The sequence below is a fragment of the Kalmanozyma brasiliensis genome, assembly GCF_000497045.1.
Source record: "Kalmanozyma brasiliensis GHG001 unplaced genomic scaffold PSEUBRA_SCAF12, whole genome shotgun sequence".
In the NCBI taxonomy this organism is placed as follows: domain Eukaryota; kingdom Fungi; phylum Basidiomycota; class Ustilaginomycetes; order Ustilaginales; genus Kalmanozyma; species Kalmanozyma brasiliensis.
Window position 1 is genome coordinate 368,787 of NW_015961951.1, and position 19,224 is coordinate 388,010.

Sequence of the window (19,224 nt, forward strand, 5' to 3'; positions counted from 1 at the left end):
TGATGATCGTGAGAGGTCGGAGAGACGGGGCTCACAATATGGCTGTGACAGCTTGAGCTCGTGGGCGATTGGTCGCCCGAGCTACAGCCGCCACTAAAAGTGTGGTGTGATTGTTGTGTCGAGGCCGCGCTCATTCTGATTCCGACATGCTAGGGGTGAAGAGGCGGGCGGCCGAGGTGACGGGTATCAGCAGATGGACTGGTGGCAACAAGAAACCCTTAGTAATGGTAATGTCGAGTGCTGCAGTGCTATTCAGCAATGGTGGCGATGATGGCGCGGAGGAGTGCTCGCAGTGCGATCGAGCAAACAAGCTCTGAGGTCGAAGCTTGACTAGGAAGGTCGGTCTATATTTAAAGTGTTGGAGATGCTGATGGCGTAGGAGGTCAAGCAGCTGAATAGATCGATTTTGCTGCTACGAGTAGTTGCAGGATGCAATCCGTGAGAATCTGATGGTGCTGACAGAAGACAGCGTCGGGTATGTATGTGTCGAACGGCGAGCGCTGTCGGGGGAGGACGACGACACTAGGATGGCAATGGAGGCTGCTGAGCTGGTGGTTGATGGCGGCAAGGTGTGGGATGCGATGAAGTCGTAGGTCGCGTATGACAGGTTGCGACGACCCTTACGACACAGACGTGGCTGTGGTAAGCGATGTCGAAGTGGCTGGGCAGCTGAGGAATGATCGAGGGACGAACGTCAAGGCTGGACCAGCTCTGCTAGTGGGTGAGGTGTGTGTCTCTAGGAAAGAGGGAGTGAAGCCGAGCTGAGCAGGGAGAGGCGAGAGCGAGCTTAGCCAAGGCCCCGAGTGTGGTTGGTGGCCGGTCGAGGGGTGAAGCGCTGGGCGGCGTAGTGTAGACTGGCAAGGCGAATGGAAGTGGCCGTGGATGTGCTAAGCGAGCGGAAGCGGAGGACAGCAAATCCTTCTGTGAGCAGCCAGCGAAGGCATAGGTGAGGGAGAGGCAAAGAGATGACGGTTGGATATCGTAAGGTCGGGAAAGCGGTGGTGGAGCAGGCGAGACGGCCAGACAGCGTGAGGGGCGAGACAGCTAGCAGCAGCATCTCGTCAGCTTGAAAGCGAAGCAAAGCTAAGCAGCACCACAGCCCAGCAGCAGCAGCAGCAGGCGGCGAAATTTAGAGTAGCCAGACTGCTCAGGCGCTGTGCGCGCGCATAAATCACGACACTGCCTGGGCAAAGCCGACGGCGGATGATTATGCGGTCACTGGGCTCAAATTACGAAAATCCGCTTCCTTGAGCAGCGCAGCGCGCTTTGCAAATAAGCTGCAGGGCATTGCAGTGTGCAGCTTCCAGTCGAAATTTGCTTTGCAAGCAGCAGCGGCAGATAGTCAGCCCACCTCCTCGACGTCAAACACATAACATAGGCTTCTTCGCATGGTCCGAAAGCAATGGCAGACGTCAATCGAAACGATCACAAGCATCCGATGGCGATGAGTGTAGTCGTAGGATGGCTTCCGACTGAGAGAGCAGATCGAATCGACGGAAGGGTTGGCAGGCTGGCTTGCTCACCTGGCTCGCTCGTTCTGGCGCTGCTTAGCATAATCAGGCGTGGCTCCTTTGTCTGAGCTTGGCTAACCTAATTTCGCTCCACTTCTCTCCTCGGCTTGTCGGATTTGCTCCCTTCCACCGTTCGAGTTTCTGCCCATCACCTCCCACCAGCACGCAAGCTGCCTTGAATGTGACAGCCTTTTTCAATCACAGCGGTAGTGCAAAAGTCATCCGAAGTGTCAAGCTTCATCTGATGGAGGCAGCGGTTGTATCGCGGCCTGACATGCCGAGGAGGGGTCGAAAGCTGCAGGCGACTCTTTTTCGCCCACCGCCGATTTGGACGGCAGGGCGTTGGCCATCGAACACGCGAGCGAGCGTAAATTGCTTTTATTTCGGAATTTTAAATCAAAATTAGCAACGACAAAAAGGCAGATGGCTCGGTCTCAGGGTCTCTACCATCACACCGCGGTCTCCTGCTCCCTTTGTCTCTCTCGACCTCTCCCCAAAGCTCGGATTAGCGCGCACAAGATAGACACGAGCTGCAGGCGGCTGTCTCCTCTATTCTCCGCCCAGTGGCCCGAGACTTTCCTTAGGTCAGGGATGCAGCTGGCCTTGATCTCGACTCCTGCCTTGATTCAGAATCAAGACTGCTTCTGGCCTCGCCTGTCAATCGCGCAGATCGTGCAGCGAAAGCCAAGACCTTCCCTCTCCAAACATCAGCCCATCTCACATCAGATCGTGTATGTGTGACCGTCAATCTCCCCCTTGCGCCCCTGAGGCTATCATTGTCCGATGGGCAAGTCGTCCCACTTGTCGCAGCTGTATGTCTTAGATACATCTGTGGTGCCTGGCACCTCATAGCGTGGAGTGGTTTTCTCGGACAAGGATCAGCTTGGTGCCTTGGCAGCGGATCAAACGTTTTGGCCAAAAAAAAGTCGTCCATACGGGACTCGGACAGCGTCGAGCGCTGGACCCTGAAGTGACCGACATGGCTTGAGCGTCCTCCGCAAGTGTCCTCCTAAAGATCTGACCATTGCCTCTCTGAAAAGGGACCTGGTCGTCATGTCGCATCAGCCATAGCAACACAGCAGCAAGGATGGACAGGCTCGCAGAGAGATACGAAGCGGGCAAGCTATACATTCAACGACCCATCAACGAGATTCTGCCGCCGAGCCTTCTCCTCTATCTCATTCCACCACTGCCGCCACTGCGCTACATTGCGATCACCTTCTTGCTCGGCTGTCTCCTTCTGCTTCGGGTATGGTGGGTGCTGCCCATCCGGAAAGGTCGAAAGCAGCAGCAGACCGACCTGAAGAAGACAGCAAGTGACAAATGCACCGTGGGAGTCTTCCTCGGGTCAGGCGGTCACACGACCGAGCTACTGCAGCTCGTATCGGCGCTTCCGACGGATCGCTACACTCGTCGGATCTACCTCGTATCGTCAGGTGATCGATTCAGTCTCGAGAAGGCGAATGAGCTGGAAAGGAAGCTCTCGTCAAGCACTGCCTCATCGGACAAGCCGCAACCGAGCCCTGCCAGCAAAGTGATCCGAATTCCACGAGCAAGGGAAGTGCATCAAAGCTTTCTCACCACGCCATTCAGTCTGACTCGGAGCATCGCGTTCTGCATCGATCACGTAGCACTTCGGCCGCTGGTTCGAAGCCAAACTGACGGAGTTTTGGCCGATGTGATCCTCATGAACGGGCCTGGAACCTGCGTGCCCATTGTCGCGGCTGTCTACCTCCTCAGAGTACGTGTTTGCTTCAAGCAGCCTTTGCCATCGTTTCAGCACTGACATGACCTCAGGTCTACCTCGCTCTTTGCCGACTGTGCTGCAGATTCTCGGACGCCGCTCGCCCAAGCTGGTCTACGTCGAATCGTTCGCTCGCGTCAAGAGCTTCTCGCTCACTGCCAAGTTGATACGACCTTTTGTGGATCGCTTCATCCTGCAATGGCCGCGAGACGCATCGAAAGTCACACAAGAGGCGAGGGCGAAGGCGACGTCCAACACCTTCTATTCGGGCTGGCTCGTCTGACTCTATGACAATATAGCCATTCCACGCTGCTCTGGCAGACGAGCAGCCAGACATCGCAGCCAGACGTCGTTGAAGATTAGAACGAGCACTTCAGATTGCCAAATTAGTTGGAGCATGTCTGCTCTTGGACGCTCAGCTGGAAGCGGCTCCTCCCCACTGTCGCTTGTTCTGTGAGCCTGTCGAGTTGATCGAGCTGAGATCGCGCGGCTGTCCCTTGGGCCCTGCCTGTCGCTGCTGATGCCCTTTCCCATCCCTCGCGTCTCTATCATTCCGGTTTCCATTCCTTTCGGCGTTTCCTCTACTGTCTGACTGGGCGCGGGCGTCGCTTGCGTTGCCTGTTGTCGGCTTGTTTGAGTCAGAGCGTGGTGCGTCTTTTCGAGGTGCTTGTCTTTGATCCTGAACACGCTCGCGCTCGCGCTCTCGTTCTCGTTCGCGCTCTCGGTCCCGACCACGATCGTCCCTACGATCGCGATCCCGGTCTCTGGTGTCTGCATCTCTCGGTGCGGCGTCTCGCTGGCGATCACGCGGAGGATCACGCCTGTCATCTCGTCGAGCTTCATCGGCATATCGCGATGCGCCTCTTGCACCGTCACCGCTGGGTCGCCAGGAGTCACCCGTCAGCCTGTCGCGAGGAGTGTCATCGCCCCATCGACCATCCTTGCGGCGATCGTCTCGGTCGGTGCGCGGTCGCTTTCCGTCGTCGGCCTTGGCATCGCGATTCGAAGCTTGTTGGTTCGACTCGCCTCTGGCACGTCCCTGTGCATTCTCTTGCCCGCCGTTGCCTCTCTTGCGCTTCCCTCCTGCTTCGCCTTGCCTTTGCTGGGAGTCAGTTGATTTCTGATTGCCTTGCTGCTGCTGCTTCGAATCGACCGGGTCCGACTGACGCTGAGCTGAACCTTTGATGCTGAATCCTTGCTCCACTTTCGCATCTTCTTTGGCCCTGGACGAGTCATCCTTCCGACCCGAATCCTGTTGCCTCTGTCTGCCGTTGTCCTGGCCTCGATCGCGACCGTCGCGTCCTCGCTGCGCAGACACTGCTGCAGCAGCCGCATCCGCCCTTGCAACGTCCCTCGCGCGCTTCTTCTTGTTCTTCTTTTTCTTCTTTGATTGCTCCGCACCTGAGCCAGAGCCAGAGCCCGTCTTGGCATCGGCCGCCGACCTGGAGCCTTGTTGCGGCGCTCGATCGCGAGACTGACTGCCAACGGTAGGTTTGGTCCAGCTGCTCTCGCCCGACCTCTCGTTGTAGTAGTAGACCTCGCCGTCAGACGAGCGTGACTTGATGGCCCTCCAGCCGGGGGCGAGATCGTCGCTGTCGTCCCTCTTTCGGTCGTCTGTACCTCTACGGCGGTCGCCTTCCGTGGTCCTAGGGGTATCCGAGTCCGTCTTGTCGGCGATCCTAGCATCTTTGGCGGCGGCATCCAATGCTTGCTCTTTGTCGGCAGTCACAGCTGCAGCACCTGCCTCGTCGGCGCCAGCGGCAGCCTCATCGGGAGTACCCGACGATCCCACAGCATCCTCGGCCGCCTCCGCAATTTTGGCTTCTTGAAGTGTTGCCTCCTCCTCCTTCTCCGGAGTCCCTTCCGCAGAGCCCTCGTCCGCTTGTGCCGCATCGTCCAAAGTGAGGCTCACCTCATCCTGACCAGCGACCGGTGCTACAAGCTCGTCCTCGCCATAGTCGATGGCTTCTTCGTCGTCCAGCATGCTCGATCCCGTCTATGTCTGGGAGATGAAAAGACAGCGAGCAGGCGTGCAAGCTGCGTCTATGATCCGATGACAGATGAAGATGGTGGTAGTACAAGCCCAGCAGGCGTTCAACGACGTTCCGGCTCACTTTGCTGCAAGGACTTGCGGAAGACCCTATCGGTGCTCGTGCCTGAATGCAATCACAGTCAACTGCAGCATCAGGCACGGCAGACGCGTCGTCCAGAGATGAGAAATGCTCCCTTTTCCTGCTTCATTTTGGGCTGCTGCTGCTCTCTGCCCTTCTTTTCTTCTCGAGTTCTGTCACTTTGGCTGGCTGGCTCTTCTCGGAATTCGGGCGTGGGATTGGGTGCGCTTTCGGTTGGCTGTTACTCTTTCCAATGACCGTGCGAAGTCGGTTCTTCTCATCAACCAGCTTCCACACCTCGCTGCGCTGTTCGTCATCCGCAAATCATCTGACGCAGCGTCCAAGCCAAGCTGTGAGCCTCTGCCATCATGGCGAGCGGATACTTGCAGCAAGAGGTCGCGCCTGGCGGTTGCAGCCATGCCGTCTTCCTCAACTTGCATTACCACAGCCCCGCACCTTCCACATCACAGCAAGTCAATCAACATCGTGGGCGACTCCGTACACAGCTCGTCACAGCACGCGATGACCTGCTCACCATCTACGACGTCTACGAGCGCTCGACAGCCTCTTCGTCGATGAGCACAACCACCAGCAACGGCACAGGACAGGGATCAAGCTCCTCCTGTAGCCCTTCTACTTCACACAAGCTCGTCATGGCACGCAAACACAACCTGTTTGGCGCCGTCACCGGGCTACAGACGGTACAGACTCTATCAAGCGACAAGGACGGCCGTGACCGCTTGCTCGTCTCGTTCAAAGATGCCAAGCTCGCGCTCCTAGAGTGGAACGATGCCACCGACGACCTCGAGACCGTCTCCATCCACACCTACGAGCGTGCCCCTCAGCTTCTCAATGGAGCACCTCACCTTTTCCAGCCCATCCTCAACGTCGATCCGCTCTCCAGATGTGCTGCGCTACTTCTCCCGCACGATGCGCTGGCCATCCTGCCTTTCTATCGCGATGTCGCCGACTTTGATTTCGACGATGACCTCAATCTCGATCTCGTCAAGGACGACGCGGCAGCCGTAGCAGCAGCAGCTGACATGGAGAGTCTGCCCTACTCGCCCTCGTTCGTTCTCACCATGCGCGAGGTGGACCCAAAGATTCGCAACCTGCAGGACTTTTGCTTCCTCCCAGGTTTCCAGAAGCCGACCGTGGCTGTACTCTTCTCAAGCACGCCGACATGCACCGGTCTGCTGGCCGAGCGGAAGGACACCTTCTCCGTCTACCTCTTCACGCTCGACCTCTCCGCATCGCTCGATGGCACCACGCTCGGCTCGGCTGCTGATGCTTTGGACGATGGCACCATACGATCCGCTCACCCTGTCGTGACGACCAGCTCAGCACTCCCCTACGACTGCCTCTACATGGTCTCATGTCCGCAGACCCTCGGAGGTGTCCTCGTCGTATGCATGTCTTCCATCCTGCATGTCGATCAGAGCGGCAGAGTCGTGGTCACAGCCCTCAACCAGTGGTTCCAGACAATATCAGCCATCGAGCCCGAATCTGTGCTCGACTCCACCGGCATCGCGGATCTGCAAAGCTCTCAGCTCATCTTCACCTCCGAAACTGATGGTGTGCTGACGTTGAGTAGTGGCGACATGTATCGATTCCGCTGTCAGATGGACGGTCGAAGTGTCGAAGGCATACGTCTGGAGCGCATGGAGGAGTCGTCCGTCGAGACAGAGGAGCTCGCCCCTGCCATGGGGCCACCTCCTTCCTGTCTCGCTCTCGCACCGCGTTCTTCCAGCTCGTTGTCGTCCACTTCCAGTGGCTACCTCTTCGGTGCTTCCATGTCAGGCGACTCGACGTTGTACGACTTGATGCCCATCAAGAAGCCTCTCAAGCCGGAAGACGGAGCAGATGCGGACCAAGTCAAAGCGGAAGCAGCGGCATCTTCCAACAACGACATGGATCTCGACCTCGACGACGACCTCTACGGCGCCTCAGATGCTATCGGTGGTGGCAGCGCAAAGGCTCAAAATGCCAGCAAAGAAAGAATGGTCCTCGCTGTGCGCAAGGCGGATGAGATTTGCTCGCACGGCCAGCTGCACAGCATCGCGAGGCGGAAGCTTCCCGCGAGCGAGCCTGGCTCGTCGAAGCGGTATGGGCTGGTAGGCGCGTGCGGATCCGGCAGCCAGGCCGGTCTTGCCTATATGGATCCTCGCTTCGTGCCAGAGGGCCGCACCCAGCTTGTTCCGGCCACGACATCGGACGACCAAAGCAAGGGCACTCGAACCTTTTCCAAGGTCTGGGTCGTTGGCAGAGGGGCCGACGGCGATGTGCAGATGATTGCGTCGGACTCGGACGGCGGATCGTCCATCGCCTTCTCAGCGCCAGCTCAAGCCAGCAGCTCATCGCACTCACAGTCGCAACAACCATCCGCCTGGACGAGCATTAAGGAGCTGTCAGAAGGAGCTACTCTCTGCGCGGGTAGCCTATTAGGTGGAGGTGCTGTAGCGCGTATCACTGCCAGCAGCCTGCAAGTCTTGTCTTCCGACACGTTCGACGTTCTGAACGAGACCACAGTGATGCAACCGGACCAGGGCAGCATACTTCACGCCAGCCTTGATGCCGAGCAGTACGCGGTCATTCACACCTCTGATGACGCTACACTGCTCTATCGCTACGACGCAGCTCAACAGCAGTTCGAACCGATCGATGTGTCCGCGGCTCTCGGCGCCACGCCGCTGCTTTCAGCGAACGTGTTCAGAGATACGTACGGTGACATTGAGCGGGCTCGCCGACCAGGTGCCAAGTCCGCCAATGGAGATGCAGCTACTGCATCTGTCAAGGCTGCTCCAGTCGCCGTGGCCGCGTCCCGCCCGCTCTCGTCCCTGCAGGACGACGACGAAGAAGTCGACTACGGCGAGGACGACGAAGAGACATTTGCAAACGGCCACGCCCAGTCCAACGGCGATGTCAAGCCTGCCAACGGAGCATCCTCACCATCTGCCGACCCGGCCTACCTCTTCGCACTGGACTCCGACGGCGTCGGCAGCATCTTTTCGCTACCTGACTTGCAGCTCGTATGGAAGAACGCAAGTCTCGCGGCGCAGCCCCAGCGACTCCGCTACGAACAGCGCAGTCACACCGAACTCGCCTCCGAGCAGAAGGCGGTGCTGACCATGGCGGTGGCCCAACACATCGGCGACACGCTGTGCATCACTTCGCTGACGAGCGACAACTTCCTCACTGTCTACCGGAGCAACTCGTGGGCGCCCGCGGACGAGGTGGACAAGGCGAGGGCGCAGATCCGCCAAGCAGGACGGGTGGGCGATGAGGGCGCGCTGGGGTTGATGTTCAACAAGGTGCTCGTGCATGTGCTTGCCGCTCCTGGTGCGCGCTCGTACGACCTGGATGGCGGGGTCAAGACAGGCTACCGGTCGGGGACTGTGCAGCTCGAGCCGGTGCGGATACCGCCGCGAGGCGAGCAGGCTGATGGTGGTGGATGCAACGCTCTCGCTGTGCTGGGTGGAGGTCATGAAGCGCAAGCGAGCATCCTGTGCTGGACTGAACAGGGTTCTTATCGTCTTCTTGACTGGCCCGAGGGGGATCTTTCATCCCTCTCATCCATTCCTACAACACAATCCTCTACCGCCAGCCTTGCCTACTGCACCCGTGCCGGCCATCTCTACCTCGCCCGCATCCCACCTGCGCTCTACACGTCCCCCGACTGGCTCACCACAATCCACCTCACCGGCCGGACCTACACGCATGTCGTCTCGCACGATCCCACCCACACCGTCATCGCAGCCTCCATCCAACCCTGTCGCTTCATCCTGTTCGACGAGGACGGCGAGCCGATCCGCACCTCCAACATCGATGAGGAAACCGCCCACACGCTCCATCCCACGCACTCCTCTCGCGGTGCGCTCGAACTCTTCATCGACGAAGACCGCACCACCGCCTCGGACGGCTACGAGTTCGAGGCGAACGAAACCGTCACCTCGCTGGAAACGGTCATCCTCGACGCGCCCTCTTCTTTCTCGGGACGCAAAACCTTCATCGCAGCTGGCACCACCACCTTCCACGGCGAAGACCGCACCTCCAAAGGTAGCGTCTACCTCTTCGAGATCATCGAAGTCGTTTCCTCCCGCTATTCCATCGGTCGGGATTTGCGTTTGAAGCTCATCTGCACCGACGACGCCCGAGGACCCGTCACAGCCATCGCCCACCTGAACGGGTTTTTGATCACCACATGCGGTCAAAAACTCTTCGTTCGCGCACTGGAGAAGGAAGAGTGGCTGATCAGTGTGGCGTTCCTCGACTGTCCGTTGTACATCACCTCCATTCGGGTGGTCAAGAACTTCCTCCTGCTGAGTGACGCCAAGAAGGCGTTGATGTTTTTGGCGTTTCAGGAGGAACCGTATCGGTTTGTCGAGTTGGGCAGGGAGGTGAACGAGTATCATGCCTCCCTTGGGGGGTTCCTCGTGCATGGGGAGAGGTTGGCGTTGATCTCGACCAGCGGGGTGGCTTTGGGGGGTCATACGGGTTTCGGGTTGGGCGAGGGGGTGGTGAGGTTGTACGAGTATGCACCGCACCTGGCGAGTGGAGGGACACGGTTGGTGCTCAAGACCGAGTTTCAGACGTCTTCCGCCGCAACGGGGTGCGTGGGGCTGCATGGACGATGGTTGTCCGATTCCGAACTGCGAGGGAGGGAGGAGGGACGCAACAAGCTGCTTCTCGCCAAAGCCAACGGTGCACTCGAATCTCTTTCGAGCGTCGACGAGAGGGTGGCCAAGCGGTTGCATCTGTTGCAAGGCCAATTGGTAAGGTCCGTCATGCACACCGCTGCGCTTAATCCTCGGGCGTTTAGGGCGGTAAGGAACGACTTTGTATCCCGACCCCTCGCCAAAGGCGTCCTGGACGCAAGGGCCCTAGATGGATTCACCTGGTTGAGCAGACCAAAGATGTTGGAGGCCGTCCGGACGTTGAAGGGCCTCTGGGACGGGTTGGACACGATCAAGCCCGATCAGAAGAGGAAACGCCAAGAGGAAGACGAGGAGGAGGAGGCCGAAGAAGAGGACTTTGACAGGCAGGAACAGCTGCGGCTGCAGTCGGAACACAAACGTGTCCAGCTCGTGCTCAAGGATCTGCTGCGCTTGCGATTGGGGTTCGAACAGGTCTAGAGCCCGACAAAGATGGTCAATCGACAAAGCGTCCAAACACAAGACGATATGGGTCGTGGTTGTGAGTTTCGTGGATTGCAGCTGTGTGTGATGTGCCCCCCTTTCCAGAACGCCGACTCGGCTCATCTCAAAGAGGTCGATCGACAATGATTCTGTATCACAAACACCAGGCGAGACAAGATGGTTGGTTTTAGGAGAAGAATGGCATTTGGCATGCGCGTATGATGTGTAGGTTGCGTATCAACGACTCTCAATCGAGCCTCTGACACTTTTGTTGCGGCCTCATCTCATCGAGACTCGAACCGCATATGAATGTACATGTGATTTTGTGCAAGGGAAACCGTAACCGAGCTCGGAACGCTTAGGCGCGCTGGGCCTGGGCCTGGGCGAGGGCGGGGTTGATCTTCTTGCCGTCCTTGTTGAAGCGGACGCGGGGAGGGGGCAGACGGCTGCGGCGACCCTCGCGCGAACGGACACGGACAATGTGAGCGTGGATGGCGCACGAGACACAGTAGACCACCTTGATGTACAGCTTGGGCAGCGCGTACTCCTGGTAGACCGACGCCTCGGACAGATCACGGATGGCAGCGGCCTCGACAATGTTGCGCACAGTGAATCGCTTGATGGCCTTGTCCTTGGGGACAGCGCGCGAGCAGTTGGAGCATCGCACAAAGGTTACGTGGCCTCGGCCGGACTTGTTGCGGCTGTGGAGGGTGAGGTAGGGGAAGATGAAGGGTGGAGATGCGTGTCAGCAGGCATGAACGTGTCGTGCGAGGTTGTCGTAACGTCGAAAGCAAGTCGAAGCAAGCATGAACAGTCGGGGCAGAAGTCAGAGACCAAGTCGAGCTGTAGCCAGAGCTCCGCCGACGAGGACGTGACGTGCACGGTCGGGTGTGAGGCGATGCTGATCCGAAGAGCGCGTCTGTGTAGACAAAAAGGACCTTGTCGAGCTCCTGGTGATATGTTGTATGGTGCGGTGGACTTCGAGACTGGGACTGGGGAGATCATGTTGAGAGTCGAGCGTGCACAAGAGCGTTCGGTGCAGGCAGGGAGCGAAGAATGCAGGACAGAGCCGGGCGCAACCGCAACTGATGCGAACTACGAAGCGTAGCGGCAGTGACAGTCTCGATCGAGGTCCCAAAGACTGCTCTGGCCTTCATCTCAACCCGGAGCTGCTACCAAAGCCGCATGGTGGACGAGTCGGTGGTGATCTCGGTCGAGCTGTGTCACCGAGCGCTTTCATCCTGATCCCTGTCTCTAATCCGGACCATCATCGTGTACGGCTTTTTGGCTCGCTTGTTCCTGTCAATCGAGCCCAATCCTCGACACATCTTCCTCTTCCTCCGTTTGTCGCAATGGTCGCTGTCTGAGCTCGCTGTGGTGTGTTCGCGATGTCTGATCTCGACGCTGCGCACTGGTGATGGTGTTATGGTCTGAGATATGCCCTGGTCTCTGTCGACATTAAACGTCGGCTTGTTGTCGATGTTCTCTGAGCTGAGCTTGGCTTGGCTGATCTGGGTGCTGACGTCGTGTTCACGCTGCATTGCTTCGATGTGCTTTCGACGATGTGTGCTGTCGAAACTTACCCGCCGGATCGTCTCTTCTTAGTCATTTTGGATAGTCTTGATGGTGAGGAACGAGAAGATGGTGACGAGCTCGCGCTTGACTGTCTTGACAGGCTGTTGCTGGGCAGGCTCCTTCGCTCGCTCGACAAGCTGACTGGCACACTGTGCAGGTCCAAGCCGTGTTTCTAGCAATCGAGGCGCCGCGCTGAGCTGCCTCACACCGGACAGATGGACTGGCGACCTCTTCAAGGCAGCTCATCGCAGTGCTGAGTACTTCTTCGTCAACCAGGCACTAGATGACTCTTGCCAGGATCGGCCCTCACTCCGAAATTCTTCTCACTGCTTCGGCCGAGGTCATGTGACATGCTGGTAAAGCTCGAGCTGTCGAAGTTTGCGATCTGACATCTCCAGAAAGGCAAAACTCGGTGACACCGACAGGCAAGGTCTAACAATGATTGTTTTTGACGCACGTGATGAGCCCGCGACCTAGACAGGGTCTCGCGTTGTAAATTTCCTTGTGCGCCTGATAGTCGCGGATGTGACTTTGTGGAGAAGGCAGTGATATGCAGTCCAACAGCGCTTCGTCAAAGTGTCATTTTGCCTTGTCCTCCCACCTTCCACGACCGCCATCATCATCTACCAGACTCGAGGTCCGCCCCCAGACAGTGCACACGCCTGAACACCAGGACACCGGACGGTTCTCGTGGAACCTCATCGCTGCCCTTCGATACACTCGTCTCAACCCCAGCCACGTTGGGAGCGCTGCAGCATCACAGTTACCGTCTTCCCTGTCGATCCAGCGTGGCATCAAGAGCCCTCTTCGACGCTCGGTACATCCTTGCTTCATCTGTGTGCGCCGTGCTAAGCTCTGGCTCGGTAGAGCAGCCGCCTTGGCATTCACGCATCCACCCACACGTTTCGCTCCAGACTTCATTTTCGCAGTCTTGCACGCACAGGCTTCTGCCGCGCTACTTCATTTGGTCACATTGATCAGGGCAGCGACACATCAACACCGTTCAAGCTCGCACAAGTGCACTAGGCCCTCACTCTCATCCTTCTTCTCTTCACCAACTCAACATGCTGTCTCCATCAAGAAGAATGCCACGTCGGCGCACACTCTCTCGTTCATCCGTGATCAACGACGAGAACATGATGCCCTCCCAATCCTATACCGATACATCCATGTCACTCCTCCATTCAGAGCCGCTATCCTCTCCTCTCGTCTCCAACAGCTTCCTCTACAACCTGCCAGACCCCACCATCGGCTTGCCCAACTCGGCAAATGCGAGACTCGACATCCTCCCAAGTCCCTTCAAGCGTTCAGCCATCACTTCGCTCAACAAGCCCCTCTCGCAAGAACAGACCCAGCAGCTCAAGACACACAAGGCAAGCTCGGCTCGCGCGGCACATCAGCTGCCTGCCTCGGCCCCTCGCAGTCCCTCCAAGTCCAAGCTCGGCGTCATGAGACAACTTGGAGCCAACCTGGACGCTCCAGGAGGACTGCCCACTCCGCCAAGCTCGTCCGAATTCTTGACCACCACGCCTGGTCCATCCAACAGAGCTCTTTCCTCTCTTCCGCGCGAGCCGGTTTCGCCTTTGCCGTCTCGTTCACGCACAAGCGTTCTATCACCTGCTCGAGCAACTCCCACCCGAGCGTCAGCATCGACATCCACGCCGCGCGCAAGCCAGCGCAGCTCAGCAGGCCGGTCGCTACGTGCCGGCGACGAGCAGGATAGCGACGAGGACGACCTCCTAAGATCTGCTGACAGTCTGGCCTCAAGCCGAATGAGGTCCTTGCCAGAGGTCGAAGAAGATATGGAGGATGAGGAGGAGGAAGAAGAAGAAGAGGAGGAGGAAGAGATCCAACTCCTCAGCTTCAAACGAGGAGGTCCTGATGCTACCTTCATCCGAGAGATCAAGGAGAACGGCTGGGATCAGCCCTTGCCGCAAAGTCCTATCAAGTTCACCTACCTCGAACCTGATCCGCCTCGTCCTTCTCGCCAGTCCTCCATCGGCGCACGCGCACGCTCGCAGTCTCGATCCAAGACCCCTCAAATTCGTGCCTCACCTGCCCCCAGCCAGGCATCAAGAGCTTCCAGTCGTGCTCGCTCCGTGCGAGGTGCCTGTGCAGCTGCTGCCGAGGAGGCCGACGATATCTCTGACGAGTCCATCAAAAGCTCAGGCTCGGCTCTCACCCTCGCCAGCAGGGCGTCTCGAGCTCGGTCCAACAAGTCCTTCTCGAGCATGAGATCCAATAGATCGTCGGTCGCACCACCTGTTGTCATCGCCGATTTGACGCGCGATCATCCTTCACTACCCGACTCGCCCGGCGACGACCCTCTGCTACTCACTGGCCCAGACACCTACGTCGTCTACCACGACCAGACACCCAGCGCCAAGAACAGATCCACGGCGCGCATCTCCAAGATGGCAGCCGCTCAGACGGATGCCAGCTTGACCATGCACAGCCATTCGACTCCTCTTCCGGCTGCAGCCGCTGTATCGTCCCGACGTAGAGACAGCGCCGGCTCCGCTTCCTCATCTGCCAGCCGGAACTCGCTCTATACGCGCATGTCTGGTAAGCCGCCCGTCGATGTCTCTGTTGGTGCCGCCGAAGATGACGAGGCAGACGACAGTCAGCGCACGGAGCACGCCGAGGAGATGTACGACGACGACGACGGGGCCGGTGTCGCCTTCCTGCCATTCGACGATGCAGGTTTTGCCTCCGATTCGGATCAGGACGAGCCTGTCGCTTTTGAACATGACACCGCGTCGCCGAGAACACCGCCGCTGGAAGCCGCTCCCGCGGAGCAACATCTCGAAGACATCTCGTCGATGAGCGATGTCTCGCGCAGCTTTGCCGACGACTCTGCTGTCCACGAGCGAAACCAGGTTAGCGGTCCTGTGGATATGTCGGTCTTCAGCGAAGTTGAGGCCTCTGCGGAGGTCGACGACAGCGCTGTGGTTGATCAGAGTCTGCACGTCGCTCTTGCGGATCAAAGCATCGATGTCAGCGCAGAGACCGAAGAACACGACGAAAGCGTGGAACACGATGCAAACGATCAAAGCGGCGTTGATGGCGAGGGTGATCAGACAATGGACACCAGCGGCGCAGACCAGACTGCGGAGGTCAGCGAGGAGGTCAGTGAAGAGTTCAGCGAGGAGGTCAGCGAGGAGCTCGCCAACGAGCGCAGCCATGACGAGGCTGATGTCGGCGTCACAGACCCATCCACAGAGCTCAGCGGCCAAGAGGAGAGCGAAGACGTCAGCGCCGTTGACCAATCCATCGCCGACCAATCCATCGAAGTGTCCACGGAAGCCAACATCAACGACAACTCGGCTGTGCTCAGCAACAACGAGCAGAGTCAGGACGTCAGCAGCAGCGTCAAGGAGGCGGTCATTGACGAGGATGCTGGTACTGACGCTTCTATGTCTACCAGCATCAATGAAGAGATCGATCAGATCCATCAGGCGGCCAAGGTCTCATCCAGCGACGCTCCTCCCGCAAACGACTCGATCATTGCCGACATCACTGTTGACTCCGAAGCAGTGCAAGATAGCAGGGACGCAGCTGACGACTCGCGAGCGGCGGACGCGTCAAAGGCCTCTGCTAACGTCGAGTCTTTCGAGCAGGATGCGTCTGTCAAGGCCTCCGCACCAAACGAAACCACGGCCGACGATTCCAGGGTGGACATGGACGACTCAGTCGCACGTGATCAACAGACGTCCGATGATCACAGCGTCGTGCATGAGGGCAACGCCTCGACTCTGCCGGTTGACTCAACTTTCGGCAGCATCGACTTGGACATCAGCCTTACAGAAAGCGAACGAGCCTCCGTTCCAGCGGCAGCCATGGACGGGTCCATGTTTCCACGGCCCGTGGTGCTGCTCGAGACCTTGCCGGAGGACTCGAGCGCCATCCTGGCCTGGAAAGCGCACCAGGCACGACGCGATGACGATGCGGACGACGATATCGATGGAGACTTCACCTTCGAGAACGAGGCGTCCCGCCGAACTGAACAGAGCGCAGACGCTTCGATGGCTGATGCGAGCAGATCAATGGCCGAAAACTCTCCTGAAGCCAGAGCTGAGCCCTTGCACGACAGCAACGCGGTACCACGCTCCAAATCCATGTCGTCAATTCTGTCGGCTCAGTCGTCCATGGGCGCATCGGAGCAAGATGAGGACGACGAGGAGGAAGAGGCTCTGCGACGCAAGTATCAGGACAGCCGCGAGATCGCGTTGAATCGCAGAGCGAATCTGTCTCGTCGGCTCTCGCTCAGCACCGATTCAGAAGCTGAAAGCGATGCTGAGGAGCAGCCTTACAACAGCGAGGACGACCTTGATGACGAGGAAGATGTCCAGGACGCCGATGCAAGCTCTCGACAACGCGACGCATCACACTCTCGAAGTGCACGCAGCGTCGCTGAGGACGATCAGACCGACGAGCAGGAAGACGAAGAGGACGTGGAGGAGGAAGAGGAGGACGGAAACGAGTCTGCGATCAGCCACGACGCGGCTTCTAGCGGCGAAGAGCGTGACGATGAGGAGGAGGAGGACGAAGAAGAGGAGGACGATCTCGAGGACGATCTTGAAGAAGAGGGCGACGACTCGCAGCTGGAAGTCGACGAGCAGAGCGGCTCGCTCATGGACCCTGTCGTCATCATTTCCTCCTCCGCCTCCCCTTCCGGCGTTTCGACCTCTGTGCTCGAATCTGAAGACGAAGAGGAGGAGGAGGCGTATGTCGTCAAGGTTGTGCGCGATCCTCGCGACCGGTCTCTTCGCGCCAGCGAGCACAGCGCCTTTGAAGACGAGCCTCAGATCCACACGCTGCACCTACGACAACCGGCACCTCGTCCCTCAACCACCGCCGACGACACGCACCGCAGCCAAACTCTAGCCGACGCCTCGCACTCTCGCAGCCGAGTCCTCAAGCTCGGGCAACCGACGTCAACCCCCATTGTCGAAATCTCCTCCCTCGACCCACGCGCAGCCGCCCGTGCAACGGCGATCCTCAAGCTCTTCCACAAGTACGTTGACGAGGGCTGGATCTCGGGCGCTGAGATGGGCGATGCGACCGAAGGCAGGATGCGTCGCGTCGTTGACGCAATCCAGCGCGCTGAACAGGGCCGCAGACTCGAAGACGATTCCGAATCGATCGCGGCCGAAGACGCAGGTGCAGACCTGACGACGCTGTTGATGGATGCAGAGCTCTCGCTAGCACGCGACGGGACAGCGGACACGGAGAGCTTCCTCGGATCGAGGGCGACGAGCGTTGCTTCGCAGCGACCCGTCACAGCTTCGCCTGCGACGCCGTTCTTGCCTGGCGGATTCCGGGCTACGCCTGCGTCAGTTCGCCTGGCGGTTGCTGACTCCACAACGGGTGGCGGTCGGAACGCTTCGCCGTCCGTCCTCGCTGCATCTCGCTCGATGGCTGCCGACGCCACTTCCACGTCGACCATCGCCAATCAGAGCAAGCGAAAACGACCCTCATCGAGCTTCACCTTTCCTGGCCTGTCCACGCCCGAACGCACGCGTCTTCCTCCCGCCAAACAAGCCCGTCTCTCCGCCGCCCTTGTCCCTCCTACCGCGTCGACGTTCAACCCGCGCATCTGGGACACGGCTGACTGGGTGCGTCTGGACAAATACTTCACTTCCGGCGTCAAGACTATTTCTTCCGCCCTCATCGCGCGGTCGGGCGCATCCCGAGCGGTCAAAGCGAGCGCCTATGCCGACGCCCTACTCGGCGTCGACATTGCCGAGATCGCAGAGCTGTTCCTGGACGAGATGCGTATCGACAAAACCTCCCGCACTGGCGAGTGGGAGGCGGCCAAGGTGGAAGCGCGCTTGCTGGCGTTGCAGCGAAAGTACTTGCGGAAGGTGGAGAGCAAGTACTCTACAGTGCTGCGGGATCACGAGGTAGCCAGCAGGGATGGGGACGAGAGCATCGCGACGGAGGATCTGGACTGGAGTCTGAACGCGAACACGACGGCTGCGACGCAGGAGGCTGGGCGTGGGGCAAAAGGACGGGTGTCGTTCGGCACGCCGTACCGCACGGGTGCGCATAGCACGCCTGCTGCGGGATTGTTGAAGAAGGCGACCCGTCGGGCTGCCAAGGAGAGAATTGCACAGGAAGGCTCGTTGTATCCGCCATTGCCAACGTCGACCGTGACAGCGACAGAGGAGGGCGTGATGACCAAAGCGACGCGGCTCATCTCGCGCCTCAGCGGTGGGTTTGGTGGGCTATTGGCAAGTCCTCGTCTCGCACCGGGGGATAAGGGCAAGAGAAAAGCGACAGAGGCCGAACTCGAGATTTCGTCCGTGGGTGCAACTCGACGTCGAGTGGATGACTCGGTGGCGGACGAATCGATGACGGACACCTCGGAGGGCGATTCGATGGTCGAATCTATGCTCAGCAGCGTTGGAATGAGGAGCACGATCAACGCGTCCCTGATGACCAACGCCACCTCAATCCTGCCCGATACGTCCACTCGCCCGGCTGCCAAGTCGACCGCAACGCAACAGCACACTTCACGCACAACCGCAGCGGTCCGACCTCAGCCCAGCAGCCACCTCATCGAACGTAGCTCACGCACCACCACGTCGCTTCCACCCCAACCTAGCGCTCACACCGTCGAACAAGCCACCCGTGCCAGCGCTTCAGTTGCACAACCTAGCCGTCGCAACGTCGGAACCTCCATCACGACCACATCCATCCCGCAGACAGCCACTCGGTCGAACCTCGACACCAGTGCAAGAGGGCAGCGAGGGCGAACAAGCCTCACGTCGTCGCTCAACCTGGCGGGCGGATCAAGTGGTGTCTCGCACACGCCACTTTCCTTGCTCTCGCCCGCCACGCACCGTGTAGCCGCGGCAAAGGTGGAGGCGCTGCGCCAGAGTCGGGCCGAGCGCAACTGGACGAGTCCTCGACGGGCGCATGCGCGCGTCGCTGCGCGGCCGAGCACCGGTATCAACTCGACTGCTGGAATAGGTGGAGGGGACAGCAGTAGCAGTGGAAGGGATGGGAGTCTAACCTCGACGGCGGGCCGGGCAGCTGCGCGACGACGATAGCATACGAATCAACATGAGGTTTGCTCCGAGTCTCTCCTCTGTCCCCTTCTGTGTCACGCTGATGAGTGAATGCTGTTTTTTTCTTGATGT

The 19,224-nt window shown here is 58.9% G+C and overlaps 5 protein-coding genes across 5 annotated transcripts; 3 read left to right on the forward strand and 2 right to left on the reverse strand.

Moving 5' to 3' along the window:
- Window positions 1–2,598: 2,598 nt before the first annotated feature.
- On the forward strand, window positions 2,599–3,538 carry PSEUBRA_001177 (Oligosaccharide biosynthesis protein Alg14-like protein; the record flags this gene model as incomplete). The annotated part of the gene is made up of 2 exons (XM_016434435.1): window positions 2,599–3,252; window positions 3,341–3,538. The coding sequence occupies 2 exons, from the start codon at window positions 2,599–2,601 to the stop codon at window positions 3,536–3,538; spliced, it is 852 nt and encodes a 283-aa protein (XP_016294212.1).
- A 132-nt stretch (window positions 3,539–3,670) lies between these two features.
- On the reverse strand, window positions 3,671–5,239 carry PSEUBRA_001178 (WW domain protein; the record flags this gene model as incomplete). The annotated part of the gene is made up of 1 exon (XM_059464534.1): window positions 3,671–5,239. One exon carries the CDS (start codon window positions 5,237–5,239, stop codon window positions 3,671–3,673), a length of 1,569 nt encoding a protein of 522 aa, XP_059320883.1.
- A 495-nt stretch (window positions 5,240–5,734) lies between these two features.
- PSEUBRA_001179 (Cleavage/polyadenylation specificity factor, A subunit, C-terminal) lies at window positions 5,735–10,498 on the forward strand (the record flags this gene model as incomplete). The annotated part of the gene is made up of 1 exon (XM_016434436.2): window positions 5,735–10,498. One exon carries the CDS (start codon window positions 5,735–5,737, stop codon window positions 10,496–10,498), a length of 4,764 nt encoding a protein of 1,587 aa, XP_016294214.2.
- Window positions 10,499–10,859: 361 nt separating this feature from the next.
- Window positions 10,860–12,110, reverse strand: PSEUBRA_001180 (Ribosomal protein S26e; the record flags this gene model as incomplete). Its single annotated transcript, XM_016434455.1, has 2 exons — window positions 10,860–11,202; window positions 12,085–12,110. 2 exons carry the CDS (start codon window positions 12,108–12,110, stop codon window positions 10,860–10,862), a joined length of 369 nt encoding a protein of 122 aa, XP_016294215.1.
- A 1,102-nt stretch (window positions 12,111–13,212) lies between these two features.
- On the forward strand, window positions 13,213–19,134 carry PSEUBRA_001181 (uncharacterized protein; the record flags this gene model as incomplete). The annotated part of the gene is made up of 1 exon (XM_059464535.1): window positions 13,213–19,134. The coding sequence occupies one exon, from the start codon at window positions 13,213–13,215 to the stop codon at window positions 19,132–19,134; it is 5,922 nt and encodes a 1,973-aa protein (XP_059320884.1).
- Window positions 19,135–19,224: the final 90 nt, after the last annotated feature.